The 16,066-nt window shown below is 50.8% G+C and overlaps 5 protein-coding genes across 5 annotated transcripts in view; 2 read left to right on the top strand and 3 right to left on the bottom strand.

Annotated features, from left to right (window-relative positions):
• Window positions 1–803, top strand: part of EPUS_03354 (Leukotriene A-4 hydrolase) — a gene marked incomplete at both ends in the record, with an annotated part of 3,564 nt that extends 2,761 nt beyond the window's left edge. Inside the window, one exon of the mRNA XM_007805176.1 lies at window positions 783–803. Within this exon, the coding sequence (XP_007803367.1) occupies window positions 783–803 (21 nt within the window). The remainder of the gene's footprint in view (window positions 1–782) is intronic.
• A 221-nt stretch (window positions 804–1,024) lies between these two features.
• EPUS_03353 (uncharacterized protein) lies at window positions 1,025–2,653 on the bottom strand (the record flags this gene model as incomplete). The annotated part of the gene is made up of 3 exons (XM_007805175.1): window positions 1,025–1,333; window positions 1,389–1,698; window positions 1,824–2,653. The coding sequence occupies 3 exons, from the start codon at window positions 2,651–2,653 to the stop codon at window positions 1,025–1,027; spliced, it is 1,449 nt and encodes a 482-aa protein (XP_007803366.1).
• A 947-nt stretch (window positions 2,654–3,600) lies between these two features.
• EPUS_03352 (uncharacterized protein) lies at window positions 3,601–4,883 on the bottom strand (the record flags this gene model as incomplete). Its single annotated transcript, XM_007805174.1, has 3 exons — window positions 3,601–4,128; window positions 4,183–4,650; window positions 4,701–4,883. The coding sequence occupies 3 exons, from the start codon at window positions 4,881–4,883 to the stop codon at window positions 3,601–3,603; spliced, it is 1,179 nt and encodes a 392-aa protein (XP_007803365.1).
• A 722-nt stretch (window positions 4,884–5,605) lies between these two features.
• Window positions 5,606–10,422, top strand: EPUS_03351 (uncharacterized protein; the record flags this gene model as incomplete). Its single annotated transcript, XM_007805173.1, has 2 exons — window positions 5,606–10,190; window positions 10,304–10,422. The coding sequence occupies 2 exons, from the start codon at window positions 5,606–5,608 to the stop codon at window positions 10,420–10,422; spliced, it is 4,704 nt and encodes a 1,567-aa protein (XP_007803364.1).
• A 3,092-nt stretch (window positions 10,423–13,514) lies between these two features.
• On the bottom strand, window positions 13,515–14,561 carry EPUS_03350 (uncharacterized protein; the record flags this gene model as incomplete). Its single annotated transcript, XM_007805172.1, has 3 exons — window positions 13,515–13,804; window positions 13,858–13,917; window positions 13,976–14,561. 3 exons carry the CDS (start codon window positions 14,559–14,561, stop codon window positions 13,515–13,517), a joined length of 936 nt encoding a protein of 311 aa, XP_007803363.1.
• Window positions 14,562–16,066: the final 1,505 nt, after the last annotated feature.

The raw sequence follows: 16,066 nt of genomic DNA, 5'->3' as shown, positions 1-16,066 counted from the left end.
GTCTTGGCCGGGCCCTGCCCGCTTAGGATCCCCTGTCTCTGCGACTCTGGGATCGTGTAGCTGGCTTGGGCGCTGCAGGTGCGGAAGAGGGACTGGGTGGCGCCGTAGGCGATGTAGGGGTCGGTTGTTTTGGTGGCGGTGTTGCGCAGGCGCGTGGCCAGGGTGGTGGGGAGGGAGGTGCTTAGTGACGAGCTGGAGATGGTGGAGGAGATGGCGCGTTGCATTTCCGAGGTGCTGGGCCCGGTGCCATCTTGGGGGAGTGAGGGAGAGGGAGGAACATTTGTAGCCGGAGCTGTTGGGGCGGTAATGTTGGAGGTGATGGTGCCGGTGGTTGTGGGTGGGACGGATGGGATCTCTGCTGGTAAATTGCGTGGTTGAGGTGCTTGTTGTAGTAGACGGGATTGGGACGAGAATGCTCGGGAGGGCGTGTCAAGGAGCTGCACAGCTTTGTGAGAGCGGGTTTGTCGTCGAATAAGACGTAAACATTGCGAGCACGTCCTAGGGGATGCCATGGCTGTAGAGAGGGGCGGAAGGAGAAGAGGAGAATTGTGTGCAATCGCAAGTGAACATGTCAATTGATAATCGGTTCTTCTGGTCAAGAACGTCATGAAAGATGTCAAGGCATCAAAGGCATCAAGGTCATCACCTTGTTTGCCTTGTTTGCTCTGTTTGCCCTGTTTGTAGGTATTGCCTACTCCGGACTAGCTAGGTCAGATCTTCCAGATGGCCAATCACGTACAAATCGCGGTAGCTCATTACTGTTCTAACTACTCCGTACGTAGGCGTTTCTACGGAGATACTGATATACTGATATACTGATATACTGATATACTGATATACTGGCTACAACACAGTCTCCTGCTCCTGCAAGCCATCAGGCGCTTGCTAAGCCAGTAGTCTCTTTCTGCAGTTTCTGCCATACCTGCACCGCTGACTCCATCGCTAATCCGCATCCCAAATCGGCTCATTCCCACATTATACTCATAACCAGGCAAGGCACCATTGGAGTTCCACGAGTCATCCTCTAGTGGCTATCTATGCCTGTAGCGCCACTGTTGGACGTCGTAAGCGAGGGATTGGGATAGTACCAAGCGCTAAGAGCCACGATAACGTAGATAAGTACCAGGAGACCACCTTCGAGGTAGTTTGATTTTTTGTCCCTCAGGAAGTTGCCGACGACCATGATGGAAAGAACAAGCAAGACGATTTGGAAGATTTCGAAATTCAAGTCCATGAAATGGTTGTGAAGACCCCAGCCAACCAGGACAACAAGAGGCGCGTTGAAAAGAGCTGTCTGGATAGAGGGTCCGAGGCAGTGGAACAAAGCGAAGTTCTGGGGAAAAATCAGTCAGCGACAGACGAGGTCAGTCAAATCGGTGCGAGCTCACCATCTGGTTATCCCAAGCCTCATCGATGGCAGTGATATGTTCTGCAAACTTCTCGACCAGAGGAACCAGAATCAGACCCATGAAGTTGTCGGGAATCCTGTACTCTACTACCATAGGGTGGATCTCATTCACGAGGATGACAGCGATGATCGACACCAAAGCCAACGAGACAGCGAGAGCCATGATGCATTCGGTCAAGGTGAACTTGGCTTTGCTCAGATCGTGTTCGCGGTCAACGTCTTTCTCCTGATCCGCTGCAAGGACATCGTCGAAAATCGTGTCGTGGCTTTTGGCATTGTACCAGATAAATCTGCTTGACAGTCAGGCCTTGGACAATAAGTGCTTGAAACTCATCGATAAATGACAGAGATGGCCACCGAGACTATCTACATTCCGACGAGGTAGTAATGCAGCAGAAGCGAGAGGAGGGCTTACAAGATGAAAGCAACAATCAGCACAATAGCTGTCCCCCTGCTAATAGCCAAGATATCGTGGTTCAAGCGGGTAAGGGTGAAGACCTCTTGCGGCCTACCATCTTCACCTGTTGGCACCTCATCGCCAGGCCCGAAAGCGGAGGAATGTAATGCAGAATAGAATGCGCTTGGAATGAGGAGAGCAAAGCCGGCGACCAGTAACAGGTTGGACCCGACCTCGCTCACTGCTTCGTGGAAGACCTGTTCATGACGTTTGATTCCTCCCAGGAAAAAGCAGCAGCCCAGGCAGAGCAGGAGGTTGGTGAGGATGGATCCCAAGATGGCAGCTTTGATGACGGCCACGTTATGACCATCTCTATGGTCTTTCACAATCAGTACAACGAACAGGACAATCTCCACCACCGCGCTTAAGGTGGTCTCCAGCAGAATCCCAAGCACTCGGGGCAGCTTCCGCGCCAAATCCTGCCCAGCAAATCCAAGCAGATTGGCCGCAGGGATCATGGCAACATAGTTGATGGCAAAGACCAAGAGGGTCGATTCACGTCGACTGTAGTACAGGGCGATTCCCGCCGGGACGAACGGCCAGAGAACATTGAGGAACATCGAGGCCCGGCAGCTACTCCTCCACGCTACTTTGCAGAAGTGAACCGGGTTGAAACCACTCCGGCCACTCTCCCCTTCTTGTTGAATGCCCTTGGTGACAAGACGTCCATTGTTATAGTGTGTAGGTAGCATGTGATGCTTCGAGGGTTTGTCGGTAGTGAATGGTTCTTGTGAGACGCGCTGCGCAGCGTCGGAAGATCGAGGCCTCTTCCTGCTGAACAGCGTCATGGTGGAAATGGTGTGTGTTGACAGCAGTAGCAAAGAGGGCGTGCACGAGTCAAGAAGACATAGTGCATTAAAAATAGGTGTGAGGAGAAGCGAGTGACTGAGTGCACGAAGAGGAATATCCTGCAAGTAATGCTTGGTTAGTGAAGTGAGGTGTTTTCGTTTGCTTCACGTCCCTGTTTGCAAGCAGCAAAGTCGATGCAATTGACTGGCCCGGCACGCCCTCGGTCAGTACCCAGTACCCAGTGTACGACACACCACAACCATACCAGCCGCAGTCAAATCGTAGAGACGTCACGATGTAGCTGCTCAATCAGAGAATCAGCTTCCAACTCCATTGAGGCCTCCAAACGCTGATTGCTTGCTGTTCGACAGGGTCATATCTTAGGGTTCGATGGTTAGGGGCACGGTCAATGGTAAGCATTGAGCACTTAGTAGGAGAAGGGCCCTCTGAAAACTATACCTAAATTACCATCAATGTGTGCTTAGTGGGGGCGGACGGGGGGGGGCAGGAGGGGGGCACATATTTATGCGGCTAAACATCTGGAATCTAATAAAATTATGTTATTTCAGACGTCATTTTCTTAGAAAATGACATTCAAATTATGGCTAAATTATGGTCATTTAAGCCTCCAGACTATCCTTGAAATAATAAAACATCTGCTAAATTACTAAGGACCAACACCACGTCATTTTCAGAGCCCTTCTCAAGGCTTGGCAAGCCTTCAAACTTCAAGTTGGCTTCTGCCAACTTTTCTTGTCCCGCCATGCAGCCGCGTTAGTGCTTAAATCTGCTTGGCTACACCCTCCGGCCCCTAATGGCATCCCTGATTGGCATCCAGTTTTCCAAACACAGTAATCGCTTCTACATACTCCGTAGTACTACGTATGCATCAAGATATACAGCACAGCAGTATCAGCATCTGTCCATCTTGCCGCTATCTGCTACTCTATGCCCACCTATTGACAAAACGAACTTGGCATTCGTCTCCTTCTGTGCCTTCTGTTCCTGCCAGATCTGCTAGATCTGCCCTGTCCATACAGTCCTGAAGCTTCTCGATATCCTTCTCAAATTTCAATAGACACACGTCTGTGCCGGTGTCTATATCGACGAGTTTTGCACAATCCATGGGCAAGGCATTGTGGTGTTTTCGTATCATGTCTTCCACAGCAATACTGCTTCGATGGGCGTCCTGCTCCACCTTTCGCTTCCTGGCCCACAGTGCTTGTTCAACAGAGCCACTTTCGGAAATAGGTACGTTCCAGTGCTTCATTACGTCCTCCATCGCTAGAGATGTCGCGCCTCTGTATGGCTTTCTCACTTGCTTTCCTGCATTGACTTTTTTTTCAAATCCGTGTGCAAGAGCTTGGAAATCTGCTTGGTACGCTGTAAGGGCCGTCCGGTATGATAGAAGAGCTTCAAGACGATCCACAAAAGCCCTGGCTGCCTCGATAAGGACAGTCATAGCATTGCTAACCTGTTACTGTTAGCTCTAGAATAGCATAGAGGCACAGTTATTCAGAGCACCTACATCTTCGAGCTGACTTCGTGCTTGAGCGTCCCTTCGTGTCTGCCGCTCTGCAAGTGCTTGAAGTAGAGGTGTTCTGAAGCATTGGGCGACAGCCATTGTCGCCACATCTGGTATTTCAACATGAAGCGATTTCAGATCCTTCTCCACCTCATGCTCAATAAGCTGGCTTTGCTCGCAACACTGGTCCGCATCGTGCCTCGCCAGCTGTTGCAGGTATACACGATTCAAACGACATTCAATTGCTTCCCGATCCAGTTGACTTAGCTTCTCAGTCAGCTGTGTCACCCTTACCCGCACGTCGTTTCCATGATCTGCATCGATTGCAGAAATAGCCGTCAAGGTCTGCAGATGACTGTCGTCGTTGTGGAGATAATCAGCTGCTAAGGACGGGATCTGACTGAGTGTACCTCGGAGTCCTTCTTCAGCTTCCTTGAGCTCTAAAGCAAGTGCTTGAGTCTTCTCTTCTACCTGCAAGATATCTGTCAAAGAAAGGAACAAGGCACCCAAATCTCACCTACTGCCAGACTTAAATTCTGAACCGCAAGCCGCCTGGTTCGTGATGCCTGGTGTTCTTCAACACGTTGCCGTTTCAGGGATTCCAAGTGCTGCCGCTGAGCTTTCAGGATCTCGCCTTGTCTTTCGGTTGCCTTACTAGAGGCCTCCAAAAACGTGATTGAAGCTTCAAGATTTCGCTGTGACATCTTTCTGATGTTGTATTTAGCCGGAAATAAAATGCTCAGACGAATTATGCCAAAGTTGTTATTGCACAAGTGGTGGAGCAAGCCGCCCTTTGCAAGATAGTATCTCAACGAATTGATCGACTCTGCAATTGATGAAATGAGTAGTATTGTATTGCACCCAAGACTTGTGCCTGGCGGTCAATCTTCCGTGGAGAATGAATTGCTGCAATGAAATTGGTCAAACTGGAGGACGCGAATGTTTACCGCCGCTTTCTTGTCCTACACGTAGGATTGGCAATATTTCTTTCAGACCTTCAATCATCAAGATTCAGTGAACATCAGTACTGTCAGAAACAACTGCGTAAATTGCACCAAACCGCCATCCATTGTGTCCTAAGCTGGATCATTGCGTTTGTGTTCAATAACATCTGCATCTCCCGGTAAACAATCCTATTCTTACCCCCGCACACCACAAATCGACGCGTCAAGCATTTCCACCTTTACTGTATCCATAACTAACTATAATCGCTCTTTCTATCCCTCTCCCTACTGCGCAAGGACTCGCATCCAGCGCCATATCTTCAACCACCAAATCCTTCCCTCCAGCGCTTGAGAAACGGCCATTGTGCTATAACCTGAAGACTCATTGGCTGACGCCGGTAATCACACCATGCCCAACCGCTTCCCTTGATAGTTCTGTATTTTTCTCTACAACTCTCCTCGGTGCTCGTTGAGAAAGGGATATGGCTACTGCTGTAGTGGATAGTGGAGGTGCGCCTTTGGTTTCCAGCGGAGAAACCAATGCGTCTGCACCAGAAGACCCTTTTGTCAATGGTTCTGGTGACCATCTACCTCACCCGCATCCTCACCGATATTCAGCGTTCGACCATCAGATCTTTAGTCTCGATGCTGCTTCCTCACCATCTTCAGCGAAACGTGCAATAGAAGCCCATCTAGCCGAGACAAACCGCCGATTAGAAGATGCTAGCAGACTTGGAACTAGCCTGGTTGAGCAGCGCGCACAGCTGGCAGAGAAGCTCAAAGAAGTGGAGAAGCGTAAAGACGACGCTGAATTACCGCCTGAGCTCAAAGAGAAATTGGCTGAGATAGAAAGAGATTACAACGATGTTGGTCGCGAAACTGCAAGAGCCTTGCTGGCACCACGCACAAGAGTAGTGGGTACAGATGACAGGCCGAGCGAATCTAGTCCGGTTGTCCTGTCGACTCAGGCGAACGCCTCGCCTTCCAAAGTGTCCGTACCTTCGCGAAAACAACGTAATCAGCCGTTAAGCCGAGCAGAAGATCTGCAATTCGCGGCAGATATCACTACATCTCTCCTGGGGCAAGCACGGCAACTACAGGCCGCATTGGCCGAAAGGGATGAATCCTTGAAGAAGCTCATGTCAGAAAAATCTAGACTGGAAACTGAAGCCGAAAGCTTTGCGCAGAGGCTGCGTGCTCTGGATGAGAGCGAGCAACGATACAAAGACGAAAACTGGAACCTCGAAACCCAGACCCACGAAATGATGGCTGCTGCGAAAGAAGCCGCTGATCGGGAGAAGAAACTGAGTGCAAGTCTTGCTGCTGCTCTCTCTGAGAAAAGCAGGTTAGAGAACGATCTAGATGAGGTTCGCATGGCGCATGGAAAGCTTAGTGAAGATCATACAGCTGCAGAGAAGCTCCACGATTCAGAGATACATTCTTTACGAAGGAATCTGGACATCTTAGAGGGCGAACGAAACTCCTCTCAACAAAAAATTGATGAATTAACGGCACAGAACCAAGAATTGGCTCAGGCCATCGCGACCCGATTCCGTACTCGAGATAATGATGCAGAGAGGGATCTGTCCTTAAATGAAGAATACGAATTCAAGGATACAATAACTCCAGAGCACTCCCCCCCTCCTTCTCCAACAAAAGCAACACCACGACATGGGGCTTTGGAATCCGAGACTCTGAAGAGCTCCCTTCAACATGCTCATCGAATGATACAAAACCTCAAAGGGAACATCCATCGTGAGAAGACGGAAAAGATCGAGCTCAAAAGGATGCTGCAAGATGCGCGAGATGAGCTTGAGCAGAGAAGAGCAGAAAGTGGAGGCCTCAACAGTGGTAGCAAGCGCCAAAAAACAAAGCCGGAAACCTTTAGGAAGCCTGCTAGACCAGACATGCTGGGCGGTAGCCGCAGAGCCCGTACAGATATCGAAGTGGATGAACAAGATTGGGAAGATCATCCTGGGGATGGTAGCCCCAGACATGCAGCCGCCACGAGAACGCTTACGCTGGGACCAGGACCTGGAACTGGACATCTTTCAGGCGCTGGCAACATGACTGATTTCAGCGACGCTTATCAGACTGCCAACGAAACAGAAGGCTCGTTCGAAACAGCACACGAGCGAGAGACTACTGAAGGCGAGGAGTTTCAGACGGGGGCAGAAAGTCTTGCAGGTGAGAGTACAGACGAGAGTACCGAGACCGAAACTGAAGGACGCGTTGGCCGTACGAACACTATTCGCACAAACATGCCCTCGATGCTTGGTAATGTGGGCAAACGAAACTCCTATATGAGCACAGCATCAACATCAGCAGGCGAAGACGAAATCGACTTCCAAACTCCCGTACAGTCTCAGCCTCTGCGATATCGATTGAAGATGGGACGAGGTGCAAACGCTCGTCAATCAAGGAACCAGGTAGAAGCCGCTCAACGTGAGAGTCTGGTCACTGTACAAGGCTCTCCGGCTAGCTTGAACACCAGCCCACCCACTGGGGAGCAGAGCCTATTTGCAGAGCTTGGAGAATTCAATGGTGGCGGCAGCGAGTTCAGCACACCCGGCGGTGCAAGTGTTTTCTCCTCCAAGTCTACTCCAGGTCCTGCCCTCATGAGCGGGCGCAAGAGTTTGACAGATTCAGATCCTACGACCGCACCAGAACCGCCAAAAATGGTCGACTCCGCAATGATGACAGAGCCTTGGAAGCCCGAGACAACCCCTCCCAGAAGTCTAGGTCCTCCCATCGACCTCGCTGGCGCCGCAGCCGGTTACGGTCTCTATGGCCATGATGCCCCTCCTTCACCATCTGACTTTCCTCTTCCACCTAGCCTCACAAGCTCGCCTAGCAAATCAGAGGTGCACTACACTCCCATGAGAGGACTTCAAGACAGTCCCAACCGTGGGACGCCGAGCTTCATCACACCTCCAAAGACGATCTGGGATGAAGCTCAAGATCAAGGACTGACAGAAACTGGCGGGCAGACCATCCCTTCATCTCCACCAGCGCCCACCCAGAGCTTCATGCAAACCTTACCCCAGACGCCAGATCTTACATCTACGCAGCAAACAGAGACTGCTGCTATCTCTTCCACGGTGCGATTCTCGTTCTCTCCAATAATCAGTCAAGAGACCATACCAGATGAGCCACCAGTCTCTGATGTTCCTCAATCCACCGCGACCAACACCCCAAGCAAAGATCGCACATCCAGCACACCACAGGAGACAGCTGCCGGCATGGGTCTCATTGCGGCTATGGGTGCAGCGCTCGGGTTGAGCACAGCTAAGCAGCCCGAGACAGTTGTTAATGAAGATGAGACGCACCATACAACACATGAGATGGTCACGCAAGAAGCAGCAGGCCAATCATCTCCACTGAAAGACACATCCGGCAATATCAGCCCCACAGGAAGGGGATCTTTGGAAAATCCTGTTGAGCCGCCTGCCTCTGTTCCCATGAGCACTCAAGGGTCGCAGACAATTCTAACCTCGGCGCAAATCGATAAGGCCTTGAACAGGACTCTTGCGCAACCTTCTCAGAACATTCGCGCTGCCCAAACTCCTTCGTTAAAACCAATCGTAACCGGTGTCGTCCCTCGCTCGCCGTCCCGGAACCGAATTCCCGTCGCAGATGTCGATCTACCACGACCTCTGTCACCCGTGAAACGTTCCAGCAGTACAAGCAGCCAGCAGGCCGCGAACGCTGCCCCGCACCCTCCACTCCCACCAGACCACCGAGATGTGATTGCAAAAGCTGGAGGACGTCTTCCCGGGTCTGGGATAGAGTCTTCTCAGGCAGCCACTACAAGTGGCCCTGGCCTGATGGGCCCTCCCGTGGCTCCTGCTTCAGCATATCGTCGTCCACGGACATCGGCGGATCAAAGCATATCCTCACCCACCAGAGGAGGCGCTGCTCCACGGCCAACGTTCCAGGAACGTAACCGCAGTAGAGCTGGCAGCCAGATTTCTCGACAGTCTTCCGTGTCCTCCTTCGCTTCAGAGCTTGATCAACGTTTCAATATCCGCACTGATGGATTGCCCGCCAACCAGAGTTTCGAAGCAGGGCCCGGCACTGACCCTCGCATGATTCAAGCAATCACCCAGACCATGATAGGAGAATTCCTATGGAAATACACGCGTAAGGCTGGACGACCAGAAATGAGCAATACCCGGCATAAGCGCTATTTCTGGGTGCATCCATACACCAAGACTTTGTATTGGAGTGAGCAGGATCCGCAGTCCGCTGGTGGAAAGGAGCTCAAAGCGAAGAGTGTGGCAATAGAGAGTGTCAGAGTCGTCACCGATGATAATCCAATGCCGCCTGGCTTGCATCGAAAGAGCTTGGAAGTGGTGACCCCAGGGAGAAAAGTCAAGTTCACCGCAGGCACAGGAGCGCGACACGAGACTTGGTTCAACGCGCTGTCTTACCTGCTCATGCGCGGACAAGACGATGGGGTGGAAAATGGCAACGGAAACACGGTGGTGGCAGACGGAGGTCTAACGGCAGACGACGTGGATGAGTTCAATCCTGGCGGGTACGGGAGGAATTCTCGCATGAACGGCATGTCCAAATTATCCCTTGCGAGCTACACTTCTCAAACCACAAGAGGCACGATGAATCGCTCGAGGGCGTCCATGAGGCAATCGCAGGGACAAGCTGGTAGTAGCATGAACACAGCCCATGCCTCCTCTCCCGCTCTAGGCAACAACGCTACGACGGTATCGTCCACCACACCCATTACCACAGAACGAGACGAGGGCCATGACCCCAATCGCGCCCTCCGTCAAGGCTCCGTCTCCCGCTTCTCAAGCATGTTCAAACCCTCCACCATCCGTGATTCCTTCTCCATGAGTCGTCGCTCCGTCCGACATAGCGACGTGAGCGCAGGCACTGCCACCGTCTCTACCTCCGGTGCGCGAGCAGGCCGTGAGAGCAGTCTCTACAACGCGTCGGCCGTGAACGAAGATGAGCTCGATAGTGCGGAGGACCTGCGAAGGGAAATGTTGAGACAAGAGATGGAGGGAGAGGGCAAATTGGAAAACGTTAGGGCTTGTTGTGATGGTATGTCTGTATCTTCACTCTCCTTTAAAAAAAATGAAAAAAAAGAAGAAAATAAAATAAAAATGAAGGTTTGTGCCTGTGGTTGCTGATGCTACCCCTGGGTGTGCTTATAGGTAAGCACGATGTTTCGGACCTTGCGAACGGGGGACGCCATCGTCACAGCCTCAATGTAGGTTTTCTACGGCGGCGGCGGCGGCGGGGACGGCGAGACAGAGGAGTCGAGATCGGCTAGCGGCTTCGCTGAGTCTGAGCACGAGGACGAGATGAGGGAGGTTGGGTTGAAATGGCTCGAATTGGCTCGGGAAAACGGGTGGTCCATTTTGTTCTTCTCTTTTCGGCCTCGCAGGATGAATACCTTTTTGCGCTACGTTGCAGTGGAAATACTTGTCAATTCTGTCAATGTTCTGCCCGCAGTTTTTTGTTTTTCCCCTTCTGATTCGAATGGAGTTCGGCTCTTGGAATGCCTGACTACTGCTGCTGCTGCTGCTGCTGCTGCTGCTGCTACAAGACTGATCTTGATCTGCTTTACGTCGTTGAAGAGGGAAGGGAGGAAGGGAGGAAGGGAGGAAGGAAGGAAGGGAGAAAGAATGGCTACTTTACCTAAGTCCGTAATTAATCTACAACTTTGTTGAAATCGATACCTAAGCGAAGATGTATCATACTACAGTAATAAGTAGTACACAATATGCAGGGTCCGTTACCCCCAGAGAAAAACTTCTGTACCCCATGCAAACGTTCCAGTACAATAAACCGGGGGCCCCTTCATCTGTATTGTGTGCAGCAGCCAGCCGGGTCATTATCCCTCCTTTTACATGTGCGACGTGGAGTAGTCAAGCCGTTGGGTTACTGCCTACGATATGTAGTCGACCCTGTGCATGCTGGACAGCGCGGGGTTGGAAAGCTCTGCCGATCAGGCCCTCGTACTCGTCCTACCTCGGACCGGCCGCCATATGTGCGGATTTATCATCTCTGGAAATGGAGATAGAGCCGTCACGGCATGCCGGAAATGCTGTGGCCCTTTTTCAGAGGGGTTTTTTTTAAAAACATAAAGGGCGACCTACCCTCGTGGTTGAGGGCTGGTGTGGTTTGAGGATACTGGTAGGACGGTGGTTGGGGACTGGGGGGATGGAGAGGAGAGAGGAGAGCCTTTTTCTGTGTTGGGCATATCCGGTGTTTGGTTCGGAGGCAGGTAGTGTGGGGTGGGGATGGAAGGAAGGAGGTATGTAGTATAGGGAGACAGCGACGGGGAAAACGGTGTCCTGACGATCTGCGTTTCAGAGGAATTCGTATCGTGCTAGTTACGTCGACTATCAGCCCTCAGCATTTTAAGAGCTCAGACGGATTGATGATCAAGCAACAACCCCCCCTCCCTTTTGGATCGGTGCATGCGGTTGTGAATGCATTGCCTGGGCCGAAGACACAGCATCTTGGAGTCAGTGGGGATACATCAATGAAGTGTGGTTCGAACCCCACAAGCGCTGTCCCTTTTGGTGGGAGTGGTTGATGTGTCTCTTTTCTCTTGGTTGGTGTGTCGTGGACAAATGGGATTGCATGGGTTTGTGTTATCTTGAATGGCACAATACGGGATGCAGTCCATAACAAGGATGAATGCAAGGAATGGTGACGCGCCTGTGCATGGTGCGCCTGCGCCTGCGCCTGCGCCTGCGAACGAGTGGATCCTATGCGGGTGGGAGAGCATCGTGGATGTGGTGGGGATGTATTGATATCTTCGAGCGGAAGACTAGCGGTGATTGAAGTTGTGATGGTGTGAGGGAAAATGGGGAAGCGCTTGGATTGAAGAGACGGCAGGAATCAGGATCGATCGTGGCCCGTGGTTCCGTTCCTTGATCTTGCGTGGCACAGAGTTGGGGAACTAGTACCTGATGCAAGAAAGCATCCAATGTGGCCAAATCTGGCTTGACCATGCTAACCAGCTATCACCTGTTGCCGCGCAGCCATCTCAAGCCTCAACGACAGTTACGAGTATTGTGTCGTTAGTCAACTACTGAGCCAATCCACTTATTGCCTACTAGTACTCCATCTCCAGTATCTTTAGGCAGCTTACTACGGAGTACGAAGGGGTCATAAATATTATTAGGCTGGCGCTAGTAAGCTTGCTCCGAAACAGCTGTTTTACAGATTATCTAATCATCTAATCACCTCTATATCTCCATTTGTTCAACAAAAGAACCTTAAAACATTTGACTAGAGAAGCACAAACCTATTTTTGCACTTTTTGCACTCATATTGTCTATCTAAACTTTTTTAAAGAGTGGGTCTTAGTTGGTCAGCTCTATCATCGTACAAATACAGTCACACAGTGATACAGAGGACGCCAAGAAGGTAGATCAAGGCCGATCACAATGTGTGGCACTGTATCATAACTAGTCGCTACTAATACCAGCCTCACAATATTTATCCCACCCCCAACGTGGTCGACCAGGGCTAGCTACTGAGCGGTGTCGTGATAAGGACTCGGAGGAGCGTCGCCAAAAAGCCATATGGCGTAACTATTTGCGGCGTGATAGCGTTGATTGGTATTCCATAAACCTGTTAAATTAACTACACGATTCCTTGGAACACCCTCGTGCGTAGTTGGCACATGGCTCTTCGGTTAGCACGGGCACCGGGATGTTGCATCGAGCCTCCCGTAATCCGGTCCAACGTCAGTGTGATCGTAGAGTTTGTGATAGTGATAGTGATGCGTGTTCGGAATTATAAGCGAGATGAGCGTTGTGACGGAATCGTTTCGTTAATGAGTGCGTGCAATCGAGTAGGCATACCGTTCCTAAAGAAGTCTCTAATTCTTTGGGACTATTACGTAGGTGTCCAGGACAGCATAATCTAGGGTCCATACCGTGTGCTTGGAAGAAGTAGTTCGGCTGGAAATGCAACGCGTGGCGTCTGAAGATGGAGGTCTGGTCATGATGAAGGCCTAAATTCGCCAGGTGGCTGCATGTTTATTTTGTTTCTGCCTTGGCTTCGAAAGTTGTAGGATGAAAGGTTCGTCCGAGTGTACGGAGTAGAAGATCAAAGGTCGCCGTTGAAATCACACGAATTGACCTGGCCCCCTTTGAAACCCCCCTCCCCGGGAAGCTGCTGTGTTACGTGTACGCTCTAATATAAGATCTGGTAAAATCGAAGAGAACCTCCAGGCACTAGACAAAGCCATAATATCGCGCCCAACCAAAACCCAGGAAAGCTTAACCCCACCCGAAACCGACCATTCCAAGTACCGCGTTGTTGCTGAACCTCTTCGAATAGTGTACGGAAACTTGGTCGTATGACGCCCTTAAGATTTACAGCCCCAATGATTCCAACACCTTAGTGGGCCGCAACAGGGAAGCCCATGTCTTTAGAGTCAAGCCCGAAGTTTATAAAACCAAGGTCGTTCTCGACGCGGTGTGTGGTGGGATTCAAAGAAGGATAAGGACCAGGTGTTGTGGATACTGCAGAAAGTCTTGGAGCTTCCCGCACCGTGCGATTCGAGCTCCGATGTGGATGTGGTGGTTGACGATAGCTCGGATCAACGAAATTGTGACCGGAGGATTCCCAGGTCAAAGGTCTGCGTGGGTGACGGGTTGGGATAGCAGTTGCAGCATTCGGTTCACAGACTAGAGATTTGGGTTAGCTAAATTTCTGACAAGATCTAGGAGGCAAGACTGACAGGAAGAGTCTCGTGATGACAAAACGGAACCTTCTTCTGAGCTGTGGCTCGGAGAATTTCCTGTTACGGAAGAATCAGCTCAATGTACACGACACACGTCTCTCATAAGGAAGCTCACCTCTACTTGAGGGCAGATGGAACTTGACGTCTTTCGTGGGAGACGCCGCGTTGGGGTAAGCACGGACGGGTCGATGTCCGGTCATATTTGGCATGGGAGGCGGTGGGTCAATTGCGTCAATACGACTTCTTCGCATAATCGTTTTACCAGATGAGCGTTCCCTAGGCTGGAGCTGGCTTCTCAGAGAGGAAGCGGTCGGGGTCCCGGGCGATGTGAGATGGCCCATCCGTGGAACGTTGGAGGCTGATCCAAAGTCCCGTGAGCCAGTTTTCCGTTGGTTTGTTCCGCCATGAACAAAATCTCGGGAGGTGAAACTTTGGTCGCGATTGAGAGTTGTGACATTCGATAGCGAGCTCGGATTGCGACTGAGGTTGTATTGACTTCTTCTTTGATGCTGAGCTAGGATGGCTTTTCTGTCCTCTTCTCTTCTACCTGCAGGCGCTCCTAGAAGAGCATCGCTTGCTGCGTGTGTAGGAATATGTTTGTATGGTGCTGGCTTCGGTTTGGTCTCAGCAGCAGCATTGTTCTTTTCTTTTTGGCTGTCTGCCGCCTGCTTGGCTCTCCGTAGCTTGCTGAAAATCGACATTTCCGAAGTCTGACGAGGATGTATTGCTTCGGGAACGCTTGAGAGAGAGGGACCGGGTAGGAATAAAAACACCGACACAAAGCAATGACAAAACAAGGTGGATGGGACTTCGGTAGCAGAAATATCCAAAACGAGATGTAGAAGTGGATCTTGCGGCTACAGAAATGAGTTGAGAGGCAGAACACTCCGTAATGTCTCGTGCTTTAGAGTTCCGCACCAGTCTAAAGCTGTACCTGTCAAAAATGCAAGTTCATCGAATGGATCAGTTAGTCATACGGTAGTTGCAGGACTAGCACACTTTCAAAAGTCAAGGGATCTCGCACGTGCCGCAGCCTTGGGTCGTTTAAGCCACGATTAAAATGGAACTGCTTTCGAAAGTCGCGACGACGTCTTTAGCGATCCGAATTCCGGATAGTTTGGAGGTAGTATGCTTTTCAATCTCTCATACCCCTCCTGGTTCTTGTCGTGCTGGTCTTATCGGAGGAGTACAAGCACACTGCATAATCAGTGTCTTCGATCTTTGGTAGTATGCTGCCGCTGATCGAGTACGGATCGGGTGGAACAACAGCTAGGACGACTGAGAAGTGATTGCTTGACACCCTGCAGTACAAGACAGTTCGCTATCTGCTCTCGTATTTTTGGAAAGACCCCAAGGCCCTAATGAGACACACATCATCTCTCATGTGGGCATACAGGCGCATGTGAGAGTGAGACAACGATAAGAATCCCGCATGTAGGGTTTGTGGGTGGATTTTGACTGGTTGGCATTAGAAATCATGGTAAGCTTGCTTGAATTGGGTTTCGCTCCGGCCCAACAAGATTGAGTTCCAGTTTTGACAGTTGAGGCCAGCGCCACACTCCGCTATTCCCTTGGTGGCTTTCTGTTTCGGAGCTTTGGGCTGTTTTCTGTCTAGGCGTTGTTCAATCGAGCTCAAATCCAATCACGGACAACCGGCAAACTCACCGTCCAAATCTGGTTGAAGGTTTCATTGTCGCTAACCCGGTCGGGTCGCTTAAGATGCCAGCTCAGCGTCTGGGCCCTGATCTGCTGCCACGTAGTGCTGCACACTACGTAAACACAGAGTACTGAGCAAGACATAGAGCAGTCCGCACCTAACCAAAAGTCTCCCGACTAGAACATTCCAATACCAAACCTCGCTTAAGACAAGCTGGTATGACAAAGGTGATGAACGATTTGGAAGCAGCCATCTCGCAAATCATTATGCTGATTAGGGACGTTCATCAGATTCTGGCCAATAGTGCTAGGTGCACTACTAGTAGATCAGTATTGCTCTTAGCGAAGACATTATGGTACTAATAGTAGTCTTAGAAATCTGTATTGGCTTTTTTTAACGCACATTCACCTGGCTGTTGTATTCGTTGTCGTTGTCGTTGTCGTTGTCATAGGCACCATCCTGACGAGGTGATAGTTTTTGTGCATGCAGCAGCTTACATGGCCACTCGGACCTTTCCTTGCGGGTTTGTCAGGAAACGTGTATGTTCAC

Source organism: Endocarpon pusillum, assembly GCF_000464535.1.
Source record: "Endocarpon pusillum Z07020 unplaced genomic scaffold scaffold4044, whole genome shotgun sequence".
Taxonomy (NCBI): domain Eukaryota; kingdom Fungi; phylum Ascomycota; class Eurotiomycetes; order Verrucariales; family Verrucariaceae; genus Endocarpon; species Endocarpon pusillum.
The sequence above is the reverse complement of the archived record's forward strand: the minus strand, read 5'-3'. Positions and strand labels throughout refer to the sequence as shown.